Source organism: Ornithorhynchus anatinus, chromosome 7, assembly GCF_004115215.2.
Source record: "Ornithorhynchus anatinus isolate Pmale09 chromosome 7, mOrnAna1.pri.v4, whole genome shotgun sequence".
Taxonomy (NCBI): Eukaryota; Metazoa; Chordata; class Mammalia; order Monotremata; family Ornithorhynchidae; genus Ornithorhynchus; species Ornithorhynchus anatinus.
The window spans coordinates 83092832-83114268 of NC_041734.1; the positions used below are offsets into that span (position 1 = coordinate 83092832).

Sequence of the window (21437 nt, forward strand, 5' to 3'; positions counted from 1 at the left end):
CGGGCAGCGGAGTGAAGAATAGACCGGAGTGGGGAAAGAGAGGAGGAAGGGAGATCAGAGAGAAGGCCGACACAGTAGTCTAGCCGGGATATAACGAGAGCCCGTAGCAGTAAGGTAGCCATTTGGGTGGAGAGGAAAGGGTGGATCTTGGCGATATTGTAAAGGTGAAATCGGCAGGTCTCGGTAACGGATAGGATGTGTGGGGTGAACGAGAGAGACGAGTCAAGGATGACACCAAGATTGGGGGCCCGAGAGACGGGAAGGATCGTCGTGCCATCCACGGTGATAGGGAAGTCTGGGAGAGGACCGGGTTTGGGAGGGAAGATGAGGAGCTCAGTCTTATTCATGTTGAGTTTTAGGTGGCGGGCCGACATCCAGGTGGAGACATCCTGGAGGCAGGAGGAGATGCAAGCCTGAAGGGAGGGGGAGAGGACAGGGGCGGAGATGTAGATCTGCGTGTCATCTGCGTAGAGATGGCAGTCAAAGCCGTGAGAGCGAATGAGTTCACCGAGGGAGAGAGTGTAAATGGAGAACAGAAGAGGGCCAAGAACTGACCCTTGAGGAACTCCAACAGTTAAAGGATGGGAGGGGGAGGAGGCGCCTGCGAAGGAGACCGAGAATGACTGGCCAGAGAGATAAGAGGAGAACCAGGAGAGGACAGAGTCTGTGAAGCCAAGGTGAGATAAGGTATGGAGGAGGAGGGGATGGTCGACAGTGTCAAAGGCAGCAGAGAGGTCAAGGAGAATTAGAATGGAGTCGGAGCCATTGGATTTGGCAAGAAGGAGGTCATGGGTGACCTTAGAGAGAGCAGTCTCGGTAGAGCGGAGGGGACGGAAGCCAGATTGGAAGGGGTCCAGGAGAGAATGGGAGTTAACGAATTCTAAGCAGCGATTGTAGACGACTCGTTCTAGGATTTTGGAAAGGAAGGGTAGTAGGGAGATAGGGCGATAACTGGAAGGGGAAGTGGGGTCAAGAGCGGGTTTTTTTAGGATGGGGGAGACGTGGGCATGTTTGAAGGCAGAGGGGAAGGAGCCATTGGAGATTGAGTGGTTAAAAATAGAAGTTAAGGAAGGGAGGAGGGCAGGGGAGATGTTTTTAATAAGGTGAGAGGGAATGGGGTCCGAGGCGCAGGTGGAGGGGGTGGCACTTGCGAGGAGGGAGGAGATCTCCTCTGAGGATACTGCAGGGAAGGATGGAAAAGTAGGGGAGAGGGTTGGTGGGGGGGAGGGGAGAGGTGGAGGGGTGACTTTGGGGAGCTCAGACCTGATTGTGATGATTTTCGTGATGAAGTAGGTAGCCAGAAACATCCATAAATCTCTGGAGGATCATGGGAATCTACTCCCACATCTCCAAAGGATCATGGAAACCCATGTGCATGTCTCCAGAGGATCCTGGAGCCCCATCTTTGTGTCCCCAGAGGATTCTGTAGGCTCCAGTTTTGAGGTGCAATGAGCTCTACAGTCTGGAGTGAGGGTATGATATCAGTTAGGCACATAGATTCTCTGACCTCTATTTGCCTGGAAGCAAGAGAATTTACTAAGGGACCCATGGGGTTTAGTAAAACACTGGAACATATCTGAGCTAAAAACTGTCCCACAGGGGATGGGGATCACTAAGAACAGCAGCTTTTCATCAGGACCAAGGATTCTCTGTGACTCTGTCCATGTGTGGGCAGGAATGTGTAAATGTGTTTGCACATGTTCTGTCTGGGAGCTACTCCAACACGTTTCCTTGGTGAATAGGTCTGAGTCAGGCCCAGAGGAAATGGAAAGATGAAGAGGTTTCTCCCAAATCTCCAAATGAGACCCAAGTTAGAGGTTTGAACCAGTGTAAACTCGTTATAAGCAAGAAACATGTCTGCTAATTCTATTGTATTGTACTCTCCCATGCGCTCAAAACTGTACTCTGTGGAGAATAAGTGCTCGATAAATGATTGATTGATTGATTTGAAGTGAGGAAGACATAGAGGGGGCTACACCAACCCATTGCAATGGAAACCACACTCAGGCTGATCCTTTAGGCCAGACGTCCCCTCCTACTCCCTGCTCCATCCTTCTAGCCTGGATGTGCCTGCCCACTCCTGCCTCCTTCCTCTAGGCTGGACCATTCTAACCGCTCCTTGTTCTGTTCCTCTAGGCTGGACATTGCTACTTGCTCCCTGATCTGCTCCTCTAGACTGGATGTTCCTACCTGCTCCCTGCTTTGCTCCTCTAAATTGGACATCTCTACCCGCTCCCTGCTCTATTCCTCTAGGCTGAACATCCCCACCCACTCTCTGCTCTGTTCCTCTATACTGAACATTCCTATCCGCTCCCTGACCGTTTCTTCTAGGCTGAATGTCCCCACCCATTCCCTGCTCCATTCCTCTAGGCTGGACATTCCTACTTTCTCCCTGCTCTGCTCCTCCAGGGTGGATATTCCTACCTGTTCCCTGCTCTTCTCCTCTAGACTGGACTTCCCTACCAGATCCCTGCCCCATTCCTCTAGGCTGGACATCCCCACTCACTCCCCACTCCATTCCTCTTGGCCAGGCATCCCTAACCCCCTCAGCACATGGGAAAAAATCCTTGGTTGGGGAGAAGAGGGACCAGGGGCTACAGAAACAATTCAGTGCTGGACTCTGAGGTTTTGTGCTAGATCTGTTCTTCCTTCAGAAATGAGCCAAGAAGCCCAACAGCACTGCCGGCAGGAAAGGACGCATCCCGGGCCTCATTCCAGGTGAACTAGCCAGCAGCCTCTGGGATGGAATAAACAACAAGTTGGGGGGGTAGGGAGGGGAGGATGCGGGGAGGTGGGGGTGGGGGGAGATGGGGAAGACGGGACGGGAAGCGCAAGCCACGTCAGAACTCGGCCGGGCTGGACAGGGGGAGGGCAGAACATTCACTTGGAAGGGGTCCAAACTCAATCCCAAATATCCTGCAGAGCAAATCGGGAAAGAGAGAAAGGGAATGACCAGAGGCAGAAGGCAGGCCAGGTGGGGGCCCCTCCTCAAAGGGACTGTTTCTGCACCTTTTCTCCTGATCCTTGGATTTCAGGGAAAATGTGGGTGTTGGACGGTGGACTCCTTATCATTGAAACCCAGAGCAGGGGTAGAGTGTCTATTCCTTCTGCTGCGCTTATCCCAAGGGCTCATTTCAGCTCTCCTCACTGGACTGCAGTTCCAGTACGGTAGGTGCCCAGTACTCTGTTCTGCACACAATAGGTGTTCCAAACAGTGGTCTACACAGCAAATGTCCAATATCCAATACAGTGATCTGCACCCAGTAAGGACCCAGTGCAATCCTCAGTATACAGACGGTGCCTGGTATAGCTCTCTCTGCACCCAGCTGATCCCCAAGGAAATACTACTCCACAACAGATGCCAAGCATAGTGCTCTGCACACAGCAAGCATGCAGCCCAGTGCTCTGTGCACAGTGGGTCACCAGCACAACACTGTAAACCCAGTAAGGTGCCAGCACAGTGCTTCGCACATAGCAGGTACCCAGTTCTAAGTTCTGCACACAATGAATGAAGCTGCCACTTTTATGAACAGTACTCGTGAAGATCCCCACCTCACTTTCTAGACATGGCACTCCTGGGATGGACTCTAACTTTGACATGGGCCTGCTGCTACTCCCTGATCCAGAGTTTCCCAGTTCTTGGCTCAATCCATGAATCAATCAATGGTATTTATTAAGAGCTTACTGTGTGCAGAGCACTATATACCAAGTGTCTGGGAGAGTTCAGTACGACTGAGTTGATAGGTATGTTCCCTGCCCACAAAGAGCTTACACTCTAGAGGGGGAGACAGATGTTAATATAAATAAATAAATTACAGATAGAAATACATGAGTACTGTGGTCCCGAGAGAGGGGTGAATAAAGGGTGCATATCCAAATGCAAGAATGACGCAGAAGGGACTGGGAGTAGAGGAAATGAGAGCTTAGTCAGGAAAGACCTCTTGGAGGAGATGTACCTTCAATAGACTTTAAAGGTGACGAAACTGAAATCTGTCAGAAATGAAGAGGGAGAGCGATCTGGGTCACAAACAGGAAGTCAGAGAGAGGTCAGCAGAGAGATAGATGAGATAGAGGTAGTAATGGGAAGCAGCGTGGCTCAGTGGAAAGAGCCTGGGCTTGGGAGTCAGAGGTTATGAGTTCGAATCCCAGCTCTGCCACTTGTCAGCTGTGTGACTGTGGGCAAGTCACTTAACTTTTCTGTGCCTCAGTTACCTCATCTGTAAAATGGGGATTAACTGTGAGCCTCACGTGGGACAACCTGATTACTCTGTATCTACCCCAGCGCTTAGAACAGTGCTTGGCACATAGTAACCGCTTAACAAATACCAACATTAGGTACAGTGAGTAGGTTGGCATTAGCGGAGAGAAGCGTGCTGGCTGGGTTGTAATAGGAAGCCAAAGAGGTAATGTAGGAGGGGGCAAGGTGATCGAATACTTTAAAGCCGACTGTAAGGAGTTTCTGTTGGATGCGGTGGTGGATGGGCAACCACTGGAAGTTTCTGAGGAATGGGGAAACTTAGACTGAATGTTTCTGTAATAAAATAAAATGACCTGGGCAGTGGGGAAAGGCAGGGAGCAGAGAGGTCAGCAAGGAGGCTGATGCAGTAGTCAAGGCAGGATAAGATAAGTGCTTAGATTCATGGTAGCAATATGGATGGAGAGGAAAGGGTAGATTTTGGTGATGCTGTGAAGGAAGAACTGAAAGGATTTAGCAACAGATTGAATATGTGAGTTGAATGAGAGAGTTGAGCCAAGGAATATTAATAATAATTAATAATAATAATACTTATGGCATTTGTTAAGTGCTTACTATGTGCCAGGCATTGTACAAAATGCAGCAGTGGACACAAACAAATTGGGTTGGACACAGTCCCTATATCACACTGGGCTCACAGTCTCACTCCCTGTTTTACAGATGAGATAACTGAGGCACAGAGAAGTTAAGTGACTTCCCCAAAGTCACACAGCAGGCAAGTGGTGGAGCTGGGATTAGAACCCATGACCTTCTGACTCCCAAGATTATGGACTTGTGAGACAGGGAGTATGGTAGTACTGTCTACAGTGTCAGGATAGTCAGGGGAAGGACAGGGTCTGGCTGGGAAGATGAGGAGTTCTGTTTTGGACATGTTAAACTTGAGGTGTTGGTAGGACATTCAAGTAGAGATGCAGAAGGAAATGCAAGACTGCAGAGAAGGAGAGAGTTCATGGCTGGAGATGTCGATTTGGGAATCAGTTGTACAGAAGTGGTGGATGAAGCCATGGGAGCAAATGAGTTCTCCAAGGAAGAGGATATAGATGGAGAATAGAAGGGGACACAGAACTGAGCCTTGAGGGACCCCTACAGTTAGGGAGTGGGAGGCAGAGGAGGAGCCCACAAAAGAAGCCCACAAAAAGCGTCCCTAGTGGCCTCTCTGACTCTCAGGGAACCTGCCCTCTCCCCAGGAAGCCCTGGACTCGTGGAACCAAGTGACACTACTGGCACAGACCTGGCAGATTGGGGATGGATGCCAAGCTGCCCGGTGGTGGGGCTGACCACTCCCAGCGAGTCCAAGGATTTCTCCGACCATGATTCCATGAATCCACAAGGCATCGCCAAAGGCTGCATCACATCTAACTGAGAGCGTCCAGACACCAGTTGGCCAGGTTGCTCACTGAAGCCGTGGCTTGGCACCAACTTGCTATAAGGGCGTTTGGGGATAAATGCTAAGAGCTTCCAGCTGAAATTACCTCTACAGGCTGAGATGTCAGAAAGCAAATGGTATGATTAAGCAGTCAATCAATGGTATTTATTGAGCATTCGCTTCGTTAGAGCTCTGGACTAAGTTCTTGGGAGAGTACAGTGCAACAGAGTTGGCAGATATGTGACCTGCCCACAACGAGCTTGCGGTCTAGAGGGTCTAATGGTGAACAAAACGTGAAAGAGCAGGTCAACACCTGGGCTAGTAAATTTGCCCTCTCTTACCTCTGATCCTCCTCCCTTAACTAACTCCTGCCTGCCCAGAAGTCCTTCCTCCTCAAAACCTCCAGACCACAGCTCTTGCCATCTTAATTAATGATGGTATTTGTTAAATGTTTACTATGTGCCAAGCACTGTTCTAAGCTCTGAGACAGACGATCCCTACCCACAGCGGGCTTACAGTCTAAGAAGGCTTCGAGTTAGATACAGTCCCTGTCCCATGTGGGGCTCACAGTCTCAATCCCCATTTTACAGGTGATGTAACAGGCACAGAGAAATGTAGTGACTTGCCCAAGGTCACGTAACAGACAAATGGTGGAGCAGGCATTAGAATTCATGATTTTCTGACTCCCAGGCCCCGCCTCTATTTACTACGTCATGCTGCTTCTCGAGTACACAGAGCAGCCACAGCCATTGAATTCCTTCCTTTTCCAGGAAGCCTTCCTTGATTCATTTTCTTGTGCTTAAGTCTCATGCCCTTGTGAACTGCCGGTCCCCAGCAGCAGTTTGGCTATCTCAATTTACAGAGTCTACTATTTCAGCATTTACATATTTCCACATCTATCTTTCCCTTTTCTGTTCATTCTGAACTGTTATTGTACGTCAATCTCCACCAGTAGATGGTAGACTCCCAGAGGGTAGAGAATATATTTTTTACCTCTGGTATCCTCTCCCAAAGACTTATTACAGTGCTCTGCCCACAGCGGGTGCTCAGTATAGAACACAGAGCGACTGATGGACTGATGATTGTAATTCATCTTCATGAAGCTTCGGAAAGAAAGAGCAACAAGGAGGAAAAAGAGAGAACAGCATCAGGCATTGCAAACATTAAACATGACAACAAGGGACAGCCTTTGTGCGTGTTCAAAGTAGACAGGCTTGTGGATTCCACATTGGTCTTTTCAGCCACATGCACACACATAGGAGAACTTAATAACAATAATAATAATAATAATGATGGTATTTGTTAAGCACTTATTGTGTGCCAAGCACTCTTCTAAGCACTGGGTAGATTCAAGGAACTTCACTTTCAATGGTGTCTTCTTCAAATTCAAAGGTCAACTACATATATCCTCTAATGGAAGAAAAATAAATAGAGACTTTTACAAATGAAGTAATCAAAATAAATGATTGAATATGTAACTGGTTAGTGTGGCCTCCAGAAGCAGCTCCAGAAGCTGTGTGGCTTAGTGGAAAGGGCCTGGCCCTGGGAGTCAGAAGGGCCTGGGTTTTAATCCCAGCTCTGCCACTTGTCTAATGTGGAATCCTGTTCAAGTCATTTCATTTCTCTGGGTTTCAGTTACCTCATCTGTAAAATAATGATAGTAATTATTATTATTACTATGGTATTTGTTAAGTGCTTACTATGTACCAGGGACTGTACTAAGTGCTGTGAATACGAGCAAATCAGGTTGGAAACAGTCCCCTTGTTCCATGTAATAATAATAATTGTGGTATTTGTTAAGCGCTTACTATGTGCCAAGCACTGTTCTAAGCGCTGGGGTGGATACAAGGTAATCAGGTTGTCCCATGTGGGGCTCACAGTCTTAATCCCCATTTTACAGATGAGGTCACTGAGGCACAGAGAAGTTAAGTGACTTGCCCAAAGTCACACAGCTGACAAGGGGCAGAGCCTGGATTAGAACCCATGACCTTTGACTTCCAGGCCAAAGGTCTACACCATGCTGCTGGGGATTGAAACTGTGAGCTTCATGTGAGTCAGGGACTGTGTCCAACCTGATTAGCTTGCATCTGCCCCAGTATTTAGTAGAGTGCCTGGAACATAATAAGTGCTTAACAAACACCATTAAAAAAACAAAAACAAACAAATGAAAAACAGAATAAAGATGTATACAAAGCCCTGTGGGACCAAGGACTAGGTCCAAATGGAATATTTGTGTCTGCCCCAAAGTTTAGGGGACAGTGCTCCACACCTGCTAGTTGAGTGTGGGCAGAGCTCAGCTTAACACTTCCCCTGGGCGCCTTCTTCCCCTCCTTCTCCCCACGCTCATCCCTGTGTCGGGGGGCACCTGGGCTTCATCCCTTGGTCTCCGTAGTCTGGAGCGGGGTCCAAGTTCACCCCGGATCCTTGACTCCACCTGATGCTCAAGGCCCGAACCCTGGCCGTGGGGTGCTAGTGACCCCAGGATAGCGGGTGCTGGCCTGATCTACCAGGAGAAGTGGACCCTGATGGCAGCGACCACTGACTGGCTGTGGAAATGGATTTGAAGCCCAGCAACCAATGGAAAACCACGGAGGATTTGCACCATTCTGACTGTCCAGGGGAGGGATTGTGGAAATAACCAAAGCAAGAAAAGGCCGGATTTGTAGGCCTCATGTGCTCTCCCACCACCATCATCGGCATCGTCACCATCACGATCACCGACATGACCACCATCATGTCACTTTGGAGTCAGAGTTCATGGGTTCAAATCCCGGCTCGGCCACTTGTCAGCTGTGTGACTGTGGGCAAGTCACTTAACTTCTCTGTGCCTCAGTTCCCTCATCTGTAAAATGGGGATTAAGACTGTGAGCCCCACGTGGGACAACCTGATTCCCCTGTGTCTACCCCAGCGCTTAGAACAGTGCTCGGCACATAGTAAGCGCTTAACAAATACCAACATTATTATTATTATCAGTATCACCCTCATCACTACCATGTGATCATCACGATCCCCACCATCACCACTGTCACCTTTACCACTGTCACACCACCTTCACCCTTTCCACTGTCATCATGTCACCAATCACCATCATCACCTTGCAAGATGGGCTAGGGATATTCCTGGTGAGTCTGCCAACTCTCTTACTGGGTTCTCTCCAACTACTCTCCATCAACCAACACTCCCCACCCCGTATGCCCCTTCCCACATTCCCTCTCTCTGCCTATGCACTCCCAATGGGGGGCTGAGTTGGGGGGTAACCAGGGAAGGGGGACAGATAGCCTCATGGCTATTTGCCACTTGTATTCTGTGTGACCTTGAACAAGTCACTTAACTTCTCTGTGCCTCAATTACATCATCTGTTTAATGGGGATTAAAACTGCGAGCCCCATGTGAGACAGGGACTGCCTCCATCCAACTCCATTTGCTTGTATCCATCCCAGTGCTTAGTACAGTGCCTGGCACATAGTAAGCACTTAACAAATACCACAATTATTATTATTATTGTTATTATATGGGTCAGTCACCTTTCTGTTGCTGTTGCTTTGTAGAGGATGCTGGGTAGGGATTGTCTGAGATCTGAATGTTACAAGTTGAGTTGAAATGATTCAAATCTGTTCATGGAGGCTGAAACAGTGGGGATAAATATTTGGTTTGGGTGTCTCCACGGAAACACTGAAACACAAAGATTTCCCAGCCCGTTCCCAACCATGTGATGCAAACATGTGTCAGACATCAAGTTTCCCAAGCCAAGAGTTCAAAAAACAAGAGGAATTTTCTTTAGCAACCCCATCTGAAAATTAATTCCAGTTTCCTTGCAACGACGTTTTCTATAAAATCCTAGAAATGAGAGGAAAGGAAAGCACAGGGGAGTTGCAGGACCTGAGTTCAAATCTCAGCTCTGCCACTTGTCTGCTATGGGACCATAACTTCTCTTTGCCTCAGTTTCCTCATCTGTAGAATGGGGATTCAAAACCTTTCCTCTTTTCCCCTTAAACTGCAAGCCCCATGTGGGATAGGGACTGTGTCTGATTTGATTGTACTGGGTCTTTCCCAGAGTTTAGCATAATAATAATAATGTTGGTATTTGTTAAGCGCTTACTATGTGCAGAGCACTGTTCTAAGTGCTGGGGGAGATACACGGTAATCAGGTCATCCCACTTGAGGCTCACAGTCATAATCCCCACTCTACAGATGAGGGAACTGAGGCATAGAGAAGTGAAGTGACTTGCCCACAGTCACACAGCTAAGTGGCAGAGCCGGGAGTCAAACTCATGACTTCTGACTCCGAAGCCCAGGCTCTTTCCACTGAGCCACGCTGCTTCCCCATAGTTCTTAGAACGAGTCGTCTACAATCGATGCCTAGAATTCCTTAACTCCCATTCTCTCCTAGACCCCCTCCAATCTGGCTTCCGTCCCCTCCACTCTACCGAGACTGCTCTCTCTAAGGTCACCCGTGACCTCCCTCTTGCCAAATCCAATGGCTCCTACTCCATTCTGATCCTCCTTGACCTCTCTGCTGCCTTTGACACTGTCGACCATCCCCTCCTCCTCCATACCTTATCTCACCTTGGCTTCACGGACTCTGTCCTCTCCTGGTTCTCCTCTTACCTCTCTGACCGATCATTCTCGGTCTCCTACGCTGGAGCCTCCTCCCCCTCCCATCCTTTAACTGTTGGAGTTCCTCAAGGGTCAGTTCTTGGCCCTCTTCTGTTCTCCATTTACACTCACTCCCTCGGTGAACTCATCCGCTCTCACGGCTTTGACTACCATCTCTACGCAGATGACACGCAGATCTACATCTCCGCCCCTGTCCTCTCCCCCTCCCTTCGGGCTCGCATCTCCTCCTGCCTCCAGGACGTCTCCACCTGGATGTCGGCCCGCCACCTAAAACTCAACATGAGCAAGACTGAGCTCCTCATCTTCCCTCCCAAGCCCGGTCCTCTCCCAGACTTCTCCATCACCGTGGATGGCACGACCATCCTTCCCGTCTCTCAGGCCCGCAATCTCGGTGTCATCCTTGACTCGTCCCTCTCGTTCACCCCACACATCCTATCCGTTACCAAGACCTGCCGGTTTCACCTCTACAATATCGCCAAGATCCGCCCTTTCCTCTCCACCCAAACGGCTACCTTACTGTTACGGGCTCTCGTTATATCCCGGCTAGACTACCGTGTCAGCCTTCTCTCTGACCTCCCTTCCTCCTCTCTCACCCCGCTCCGGTCTATTCTTCACTCCGCTGCCCGGCTCATCTTCCTGCAGAAACGATCTGGGCATGTCACTCCCCTTCTTAAACAACTCCAGTGGTTGCCTATCGACCTCCGCTCCAAACAAAAACTCCTCACTCTAGGCTTCGAGGCTCTCCATCACCTTGCCCCTTCCTACCTCTCCTCCCTTCTCTCTTTCTACCGCCCACCCCGCACGCTCCGCTCCTCTGCCGCCCACCTCCTCGCCGTCCCTCGGTCTCGCCTATCCCGCCGTCGACCCCTGGGTCACGTCCTCCCGCGGTCCTGGAACGCCCTCCCTCCTCACCTCCGCCAAACTGATTCTCTTTCCCTCTTCAAAACCTTACTTAAAAATCACCTCCTCCAAGAGGCCTTCCCAGACTGAGCTCCTCTTCCCCCTCTACTCCCTCTGCCATCCCCCCTTTACCTCTCCGCAGCTAAAGCCTCATTTTCCCCTTTTCCCTCTGCTCCTCCACCTCTCCCTTCCCATCCCCACAGCACTGTACCCGTCCGCTCAACTATATATATTTTCGTTACCCTATTTATTTTGTTAATGAATTGTACATCGCCTTGATTCTATTTAGTTGCCATTGTTTTTACGAGATGTTCTTCCCCTTGACGCTGTTTAGTGCCATTGTTCTTGTCTGTCCGTCTCCCCCGATTAGACCGTAAGCCCGTCAAACGGCAGGGACTGTCTCTATCTGTTGCCGACTTGTTCATCCCAAGCGCTTAGTACAGTGCTCTGCACATAGTAAGCGCTCAATAAATACTATTGAATGAATGAATAGTTCTTGGCACATAGTAAGTGCTTAACCATTACCAGTCAATTAATCAATCAATGATATTTTTTGAACACTTACTATGTGCAGAGCACTGTTTAAGTGCTTGGGAAAGTACAGTACAAAAGAATTAGTAGACACATGCCACAGTTAGGTTTATTCCAGGAGAGTGATGTGGGCTGAGCTGGCACAGCGTCCAGGAGTAGTCATCGGGGAGGGCAGAGGAAGATGTCAGTTTCCTAACTTTATGGTGCCCAAGGAAGTTACAGACAATGACTCACCCCAACTTCAAAGCCTTATTGAAGGCACATCTCCTCCAAGAAGCCTTCCCTGACGAAGCCCTCCTTTCCTCTTCTCTCCCTTCCTTCTGCATGACACTGACTCTCTCCCTTTATTCATCCCCCACCCCCACAGCACTTATGTAAATTCTAGACTGTAAGCAGGTGTGTGCAGGGATTGTCTCTACTGCTGAATTGTACATTCCAAGGGCTTAGTACAATGTTCTGCCCAAAGTAAGCACTCATTCAATAATGACTGAATGAATGACTATCTGTAATTTATTTATTCATATTAATGACTGTCTCCCCCTCTAGGCTGTAAGTTTGTTGAGGGCGGGGAATGTGTCTCTTATATTGTTATATTGTACTCTCCCAAGCCCTTAGTACAGTGGTGTGCACACAGTAAGCACTCAATAAATGCGACTGACCAACTGATTGACAAGTTCATTCATTCATTTGTATTTGCTGAGCACTTACTGTGTGCAGAGCTTTGTACTAAGCACTTAGAAAGTACTATTCAGCACTAAAGAGAGACAATCCCTGCCCACAATGGGTTTACAGTCTAGAGAGGGGGAGACAGACATCAAGACAAGTAACCTGGGATTAATATAAATAAATACAATTGTAGAGATATAATAATGTTGGGATTTGTTAAGTGCTTACTATGTGCAGAGCACTGTTCTAAGTTCTGGGGTAGATACAGGGTAATCAGGTTGTCCCACATGAGGCTCACAGTCTTAATCCCCATTTTACAGATGAGGTAACTGAGGCACAGAGAAGTGAAGTGACTTGCCCACAGTCACACAGCTGCCAAGTGGCGGAGCTGGGATTCGAACCCATGATCTCTGACTCCTAAGCCCCTTCTCTTTCCACTGAGCTACGCTGCTTCTTATAATAACGGTGGTATTTGTTAAGCACTTACTCTATGCAAAGCACTGTTCTAAGCGCTGGGGGGATACAAGGTAATCAGGTTGTCCCACGTAGGGCTCACAGTCATAATCACGAGAAGCAGCGTGGCTCACTGGAAAGAGCACGGGCTTTGGAGTCAGAGGTCATGGGTTCAAACCCCGGCTCTGCCACTTGCCAGCTGTGTGACTTTGGGCAAGTCACTTAACTTCTCAGTGCCTCAGTTCCCTCATCTGTAAAATGGGGATTAAGACTGTGAGCCCCACATGGGACAACCTGATTCCCCTGTGTCTACCCCAGCGCTTAGAACAGTGCTCGGAACATAGTAAGCGCTTAACAAATACCAACATTATTATAATCCCCATTTTATAGATGAGGTAACTGAGGCACAGAGCAGTTAAGTGACTTGCCCACAGTCACACAGCTGGCAAGTGGCAGAGCAGGGATTCGAACCCATGACCTCTGACTCCCAAGCCCGGGCTCTTTCCACTGAGCCACGCCACTTTGATATATAAACATAAGTGCTGTTGGGCAGGGAGAGGGGGGAAGAGCAAAGAGAGCAAGTCAAGGTGACTTGGAAGGGAGGGGGAGTGGAGGTAAAGGGGGCTTAGTCTACCGTAGGTCACTCGTTCCAGTGCAGGCTCCTGAAGGGCAGGTGTCATGTCTTTGTCCATCACTAAGCATGGTTATTGTGCTTCTGCCATTTCTTGGAAATCTCCGAAGTCTTCTGTGCTGAGAACCGGACTGTTCCCCACTGTCTCCCTGACCTGGGTCACTTATTGGCCACTGCTTGGACTCCACAGTTTTTGGACTGAGCAACCCAGACTGCTCAAGGTGCAGGTCACCGGGATGAATCGGGCCTTGATGCAGGGGTGGTTGATAGACAGCAAAGCTAGTGAGGACTAGTGGAAAGAGCTCTGGCCTGGGAGTCAGAGGACCTGAGTTCCAATCCTAGTTCCACCACTCGCCTGCTGTGTGATCATGGATGTCACTTAATTTCTCTGTGTCTCAGTTATCTTATCTGTAAAGTGGGGATTCCCCTCTCAGGGTCGCACCTGGAGAGTTTCCAGTACTCTACCAGTGTCGATTACTGGAGGGAGAGTCAAGCAGAGGCATACCCATTCCTAGCTTGACCAGTGGCTAGCGAGTGGAAGATAACTTGCTACAAGTCAAAACTCACCCTTGCTGGGCAGCAGTGGCATGGGAGAGGGTTGAGGGCGGAGACTTAAGTTTACTGCGTGGAAGGTGGCAATGGTCAACCACTTCTGTATTTTTCACCAAGAAAACTCTATGGATACACTGCCAGAATGTTTGCAAATGGTTAGCAGGCTGTTCTGGGAGAGATGTGTCCATGGTGTCGCTATAGGTCGGAAATGACTAGACAGCGTAAAACAAGACAAAGTGGAGATTAAGACCATGAGCCTCACATGGGACATGGACTGTGTCCAACCTGATTATCTTGTGTCTATATCAGTGCTTAGTATACTGTCTAGCACTTAGTAAGTGCTAAACAAATACCATAAAAGAAACAAAACAAAACACAAGCAACATTTGGGCTCAGAGACCAGCAGGGCTGATATGAGAGGTGACGGCCTACCTCTGGTGGGGCAGGGGAAGTATGGGAGGGTTTTAGATTGGGAACCCCTTCTGGTTCAGGGACTATGTCCCACCTAATTATCTTTTATCTACCCCAGGGCCGAGTAAGGTACTTGGTACATAGAAAGCTCTTAACAGGAGCCATTATCACCATTAGCATCACTTTATACAGCGCTCTGCTCTGTGCAGGAGCCCAGTACAGTGCCCTGCACCCAGGTGCTCCTTAATGGCCACTTCTTGATTTACAGACATGTTCACTGAAGAAACCCACTAAAGACAAAGCAGTGGTAGCATTTCTTGTTTTGTTTTTCTGTCTGCCTCCCCCTTTTAGACTGTGAGTCCGGTGTTGGGCATGGATTGTCTCTATCTGTTGCCGAATTGTACATTCCAAGCACTTAGTACTGTGCTCTGCACACACAGTAAGTGCTCAATAAATACGATTGAATGAACGAATGAATTTTTCAAGCACTTACTCTGTGCATGGCACTGTACTAAGGACTGAAGAATAGAAGTGCGAATTAGATACAGACCCTGGGTGTTGAGGGGCTCACGATCTACCAGTATAGATGGGGGAGAGGATTAAAAGACAGCACATTGGGAGAAAAATAAACAAAAGAATCTAGTTGAACTTCACATCCAGTTCTCCTATAATGCCAGGATGCTTTCTTATGAATCTTCGCACTCAGGAAAAGCTATGCTGTAGTAAGCACCGGTCCACCACCGTGGGGCCCGAAAGCACAAGACATTTAATCGACAATGCAACTTGCCAAGCTAAATGAGCTTTTGTTATCAAAAGGACATTCCCTAATTCCCTAGCCCCATTCTAGACAGAACTCATGTGTCATGTGTCAGAGCTGAGTGTATTGGACAACTCTCCTCCTTGTCCCCATTGGCTCAGTGGTTATGGTGCTGGTAAAATCTACATGACTCTTCCTAAATGCATAGGATGGTTGTGTAGTGCACATTTGTGTAATGCACATAACATTTGTGTACTGCACGCAATGTGGTGTCATACTCAACATTTGCACAGTGCATGTGACTCGTGTGAAGCCCACGCAATGCTTATGTAGCACACAAAGGGCTTTGGGTCCCGTCCTTGCAAGAGGGACCAGGCCTTTGCATGCTCAGCAGGAAGGATGGGGAGGTGATTGGAGAAGGCACCCACCCCAAAACACACACACACACACACACACAAACTCACACACTTACAGATATTCGGTGGATGGATGAGTGTGGGAGGGGAGGGGGCGTTGACCTCCCTGAGGTCATCTGCATTCCAATCCTAAAGAGTTCAAACTGACCTCTACCACGATTGATCCGGGGCTTCCCTCCCCTCTCCTGTAGTGAGCCGTTTCCCCTCCCATCCCATCCTGTCCCCACCTGGTCTCCTTAGCCTGTGGCTAAGCCTCCCTACCATGTGCAGAGCACTATCCTGACTGCCTACTATGTGCTTAGCAAATGCTTATGTGCAAAGCACCTTAATTATAGTAACAATAATAATTATGACATTTGTTAAACACATACTGTGTGCCAGGCACTCTACTAAGCGCTGGGGTGGATACAGGCAAATAGGATTGGACACAGTTCCTGTCCCATGTGGAACTCACAGTCTCAATCCCCATTTTCCAGATGAGGTAACTGAGACACATAGAAGTGAAATGACTTGCCCAAAGTCACACAGCAAACTAGTGGCAGAGCAGAGATTAGACACAGGTCCTTCCGACTCCCAGGCCTGAGCTCCACCTACTAGGCTATGCTGCTACTAAGCACCTACTGCTTGCAGATTGCTGAACTATGTGCCTACTCTGTGCCAAATGCTGTACTGAATGTCTGTGAGCATTGACTGCCTAAAGACGCAGTGCTGAATTTGTGTGCTGAACACTTTCTGTGTACAGGCACTGTATTAGTGTGCCAAATGCCTACTGTGAACAGACACTGTAACAGTGTGCTGAGGGCCTACTATGTATGGATTCTGGATTGGTGTGCTGAGTGCCATGTGTGAACAGATACTGTATTAGTGGGCTGAGGGCCTACTCTGTAATAATAATAATAATGTTGGTATTTGTTAAGCTCTTACTATGTGCAGAGCACTGTCCTAAGCTCTGGGGTAGACACAGGGTATTCAGGTTGTCCCACGTGAGGCTCACAGTTAATCCCTATTTTACAGATGAGGTCACTGAGGCACAGAGAAGTTAAGTGACTTGCCCACAGTCACAGCTGACAAGTGGCAGAGCCAGGATTCGAACCCATGACCTCTGACTCCCAAGCCCAGGCTCTTTCCAGGGAGCCATGCTACTTCTCTACAGACAAGGTATCTGTATTCTGAGTGCCTACTGTGTACAGACACTTGTATTAGGTATTTTCTGATCCCAGAGAAAAAAAAACATTAGAGACATGATCCCTGTCTTCCAGGGTGAAGGACAAGTATTAGCCCAGCTGACTGCTTGCAGGATGTATTCCCTCTCTCATTGAAGGCTGAACCCACTGGCTTTTCCCTGGACTTATCAATTCAGAGATGAAGCATGAGCTGAAACCATTATTTTGGCAAGCAGTGTGGCCTAGTTGGAAAGCAAGCCTGGGCCTGTGATTCAGAGGACCCGGTTTCTAATCCTGGCTCTGCTGCTTACCTGCTGTGTGCCCTGGGAGAAGTCATTTGACTTCTCTGTGCTTCAGTTTCCTCCTCTATAAAATGAGGATTCAATTCCTGTGCTCTCTCCTACTTAATCTGTGAGCACCATGAGGGACCTGATTATCTCATCTCTATCCCAACGCTTAGTACAGTGTTTGGCACACAGTAAGCATTCAACCAATTCCCCAATTATTATTCATATTATTATTATTCTTTCAAAATTTTCTGGCTGAAAAAGTGGTGGATTATGGGACTCCCATTCCACAGCATTCTGGATAGATTTCCCAAATAAATGAATTCAACAGTGAGATTTCCTTGAAAACATTTATTTACGGCAAAGCCAGACATATAATTGAGATTACATAGAAATATGGTTTCTCAACTGATTGTTCATCAAAGAAATGCCCTGTTGGAGTAAGCATTTGGAAACAGAGTGACGATTAACTACTGAATCATGCCATTGCTGGGACTAGGTACCATAAAAAATCAGTAAAGAAATACGTCATAAATTGTGCAAATATCATCTTAGTGCACTAGTGTTACCATTGATAGTAAGGGGCACTAAATATATGCCTATTCCATAAAGCTTTTAAAGAACAATAAAAATACAAATTCTATCTGTTAAAAAAGCCACTAATGTGGCTACTAAATATCCTGATTATACAGATTCCAAAATACTGTATGATGAGAAAAAATGATAGACTTCTTTTTATGAAACAAATATTATTCTAACATTAGTTAAGACATATGCATGTAAAACTAAAACTAATCAAGAAAGGATTTTATACATTGTAGAGCAATGAGAATGCTTATGCAAATGCATTTGACTTTTTCCTGGGAAAATTTGAGTATTGGAAATGAAATCAAATGTAAATTTAATGAGCCAGATATATTTCTCAAAAAGAAATGTCACGACTAGGAAAGGAGAAAAACAAATCAACTGGAATCATGATTAGTTTACTGATCTCGGGAGTGTTATGGGGTCAGGGTAAGTTTTTCCGGGGGTGGATTTTCCCCAAATTAATGTGAATTTCCAAATATGGTACGTTTTAGACAAGGCTTTAGAGAAATACCAATTACTTCCTAGGAAGAGGGTATCGCTGAATTACAAGATAAAAGAAAATGTTTATTGCTTGTGATGAAAGTGAGTGGATGCATAGATGAGTGAACTATATACTAAATCTCAGCAGCAACTTTATTTCTGTGCATAAAGTGAACATAGGAACTGTAGCACTGTGGAACTGCAGCACTGTGGAACAGTAGCAATGTAATGGAATTAAAATGAAATTGTGCAACACAACCTACTGGAAGTGATGGCTTTTTAACCACCATTTGAATTGGTGGCTGGGGTGTAACAGTGAACAGAGGTGGCCACGAGATCTTTTCTAGACCAGATCCAACTGAAATCTCCCAGCGAGTACTTGGGTTGCGTGAGCTCCACCCTGCCTCTGTGAACTTGGGAATACCTGCTGCGGTGGGCAGGCGAGCTGACTCCAGAAGAGCCGGGGAGGACCCCTTGATGCTGCCATGTGCAATGGCCCACTGAACAGGAATTGGGATGAGGGCGGGAAGCCCATCTCATCGGTGACCAGGCTGAAGTTGGACACCAAGCACCACAGTGCAGTCAATCGTTCAGTCGATCCATTAATGGTATTTACTGAGCGTTTACTGTATGCAGAGCTCGGACTGGCTGGGCTCAGCCACTCGGAGCTGCTCCGTGTCACCCTACAGACAAGTGGCAGAGTTGGGATTAAAACCTGGATCCTTCTGACTCCCAGGCCTGGGCTCTGTTCACTAGGCCATGCTGCTACTGGGAAGGCCAAGCTGGGATCCGCAGATCTGAAGCCGCTGAGGCTCCATGAAAGTGGAAACATTTGGATTTGGGGCGCATTAGAGCTGAATGAGATGAACTGTACAGGTGGTCAAGGAAGCTGGCATCCTTCCTCGCACCAGCTTTCTCTGATCTTCAATCCCTCTGACCGCTCTGCTGGCCAGCTTCACGCTCAGGAGTGATCTCGCCAGACTGGACACGAGGGCTCAGATCATCCAGCTCCATGTTCCCAGGGTGGGAGGAGCTTCAGGCCGGAGGAACACCGAGCCTAAGCTTCCGAGTCACTCTGGGATCAACTGAGGCCTACCCAGAGCCTCCCGGACCCACCCAGCAGACCGAGGAGACGTGACCATTATTCTGCAACTTCCATCTTCTGCCATGGCTTCTGGCCGGGGGTTCCGACTCCTGGGAAATGGGACATCCCGTTCTCCAAACGGGGGCCGCGGAAAAGGCCCCACGGTCCCCGTTGGAGGGCGGCGTGTCCCCGGGCAACAGTGGACCGGAACCAAGTTCTCCCGAAGTGCAGCTCAACCCCAGTGGTGAAGAGAGCCAGAACGTTGGTACGTGGAGAAGAGCCGGATCCCAGATGCTGAGCCACAGAAAACGGGCCCAGCCCCTGCTGTCGGCTCAGCAGTGGCTATCCAGGGGGTCCAGTCCGAATGCTGTGCCTTCCAACGTCAGTCCCATTTTGAACCCCTCCTGCAAGAGAGCGAGGGGGTGGGGAGAGAGAGACAGAGAGAGAGAGAGAAGGTGAGTGAGTGTACTCATTCGATCTAGGAATCTTTCTCAGTGGAAATCCATTCCAAAGAGAGGCTTCTGGTCCAGGCGGTACAGGAAGCCCAACTGGAGGGTGGGGCTGCCCTGGCCTCCTTTTTCCGACTGCCCTCCTTCCCTCCATGGCCAGGGATCAGGGAATCAACTGTCTTGGGATCGGGGGGAGCCCCCTTAGGGTGGCTCAGGCTATCGGTGGAGGTAGCTGAAGAACTGGGTGTTTGGGCTCAGAGCCAAGCCCTGCAGCCTGGGGTTCAGGGAAGGCCAAAGCTGGGCATATGTATGTGCGTGTGTGTGAGTACGCACGTGCGTGCACATGTGTGTTGGGGGGCTCAGAGGAATAACTGGCCAAAGAGAATGGGGGCAGTGCTTGAGCTGACAACTCTGCAATGAAGAACTCAGGGAATGCCAGAGCTGGATGTTCCTATGGCATGTGGGGTGGGTGAATGAGTGAGTGAGTTAGTGAGTGAGTGAGTGAGTGAGTTAGTGAGTGAGTGAGTGAGTGTGAGTGAGTGTGTGTGTGTGTGTGTGTGTGTGTGTGTGTGTAGGTCAGTGGCAAGACTGGCTGAGGAGAACTGGGGACAGCAGGGGGCGTTCTTCTTGCTGACCAGCATGGACCCAAGGTGATTAGCCCTGGTGTCCAGTTTGCTCCCTACTCACTGGGAGCTGCTCAGACTGGGTCTGGGAGCAGGGGATTGACTGACTTGTTCTGGGACTTATCCTTCTACAGGAAGGGAACTTGCTGCCCAGGATGGACATAGGAGCACTTCCTGAGGGCAGGCGGCCAGAGGGCGTGGTGTGGGGAGGGAGAGAGGAGGAGAGTGGGGGAGGAAAACGAGGAGGAGGAGGATTAGAAAGAGTCGGAAGGTGAAGGAAAGGGATTTTGGAAAGCAGATTCCAACAGGAAAGGAAAACCTTCAAACTAAAGGGTCTGTGTGTGGGAGGGAATGTGTGTGCCAATGTTTGTAAATGAGCATGCGCATGTGTGCATTTGTATATGAGTAAATGAGTGTGTGTGAGCAAGTGTCCTACTGAGAGCTCGACTCTTCCGGGAGGCCTTCCCAGACTGAGCCCCCCTTTCCCTCTGCTCCCCGTCCCCTCTCTTCCCCCCTCCCACCCTCTGCTCTTCCCCCTTCTCCCCTCAGCACTGTGCTCATTTGTATATATTATTTATTATCCTATTTATTTTGTTAATGAGGTGTATATCTCCTAGATTCTATTTATCTTGATGATGTTGTCTTGTTTTGCTTTGTTCTGTTTTGCTTTGCTCTCTGTTTCCCCAGTTTAGACTGTGAGCCCACTATTGGGCTGGGATTGTCTCTATCTGTTGCCGAATTGTACGTTCCAAGCGCTTAGTACAGTGCTGTGCACATAGTAAGTGCTCAATAAATACTACTGAATGAATGAAAGTGTCAGTGAGTGTGAGCATAAGACATATACGTGAGTGGGTATGTGAGTTGCATGAGCAAGTATATGTTTCTGTGGAAAAGTGTGCTTTAGTGAGCAAGTGTATGTAAATGAATGGGTGGGTATGAGTGAATGTGAGTGTGTCCACGTGTGAGTGGGTATATGAGATTAGGTGTGTGTGTTTATAGTGGGTGGTTTATATTCGCAGGAATATGTGCGAATGAGTGGGTGTATATCCATGTGAGCAGATGTGTGAGTGGATACATGTGAGCAGGTGTGTGTGTGTGTGTGTGTCTGTGTACAAGAGGGTGTACGTACATGGGAACAAGAGGGTGGGTGTGTTGGGGTCTTAATGGCAGAGGGTGGAGGGGAACAGAGTGGCTCTCTCTCTCTCTT

At 48.5% G+C, this 21437-nt stretch overlaps 1 protein-coding gene across 7 annotated transcripts in view; it reads right to left on the reverse strand.

The window, feature by feature from the left end:
* Window positions 1–17342: 17342 nt before the first annotated feature.
* Window positions 17343–21437, reverse strand: part of GULP1 (GULP PTB domain containing engulfment adaptor 1) — a 103017-nt gene continuing 98922 nt past the window's right edge. For all 7 annotated transcript variants that reach the window (XM_039912504.1, XM_029069051.2, XM_029069052.2 and 4 more), the window contains one exon: window positions 17343–19562. In XM_039912504.1, coding sequence (XP_039768438.1) covers window positions 19541–19562 — 22 coding nt within the window. In that variant the 3' untranslated portion in view covers window positions 17343–19540. The remainder of the gene's footprint in view (window positions 19563–21437) is intronic.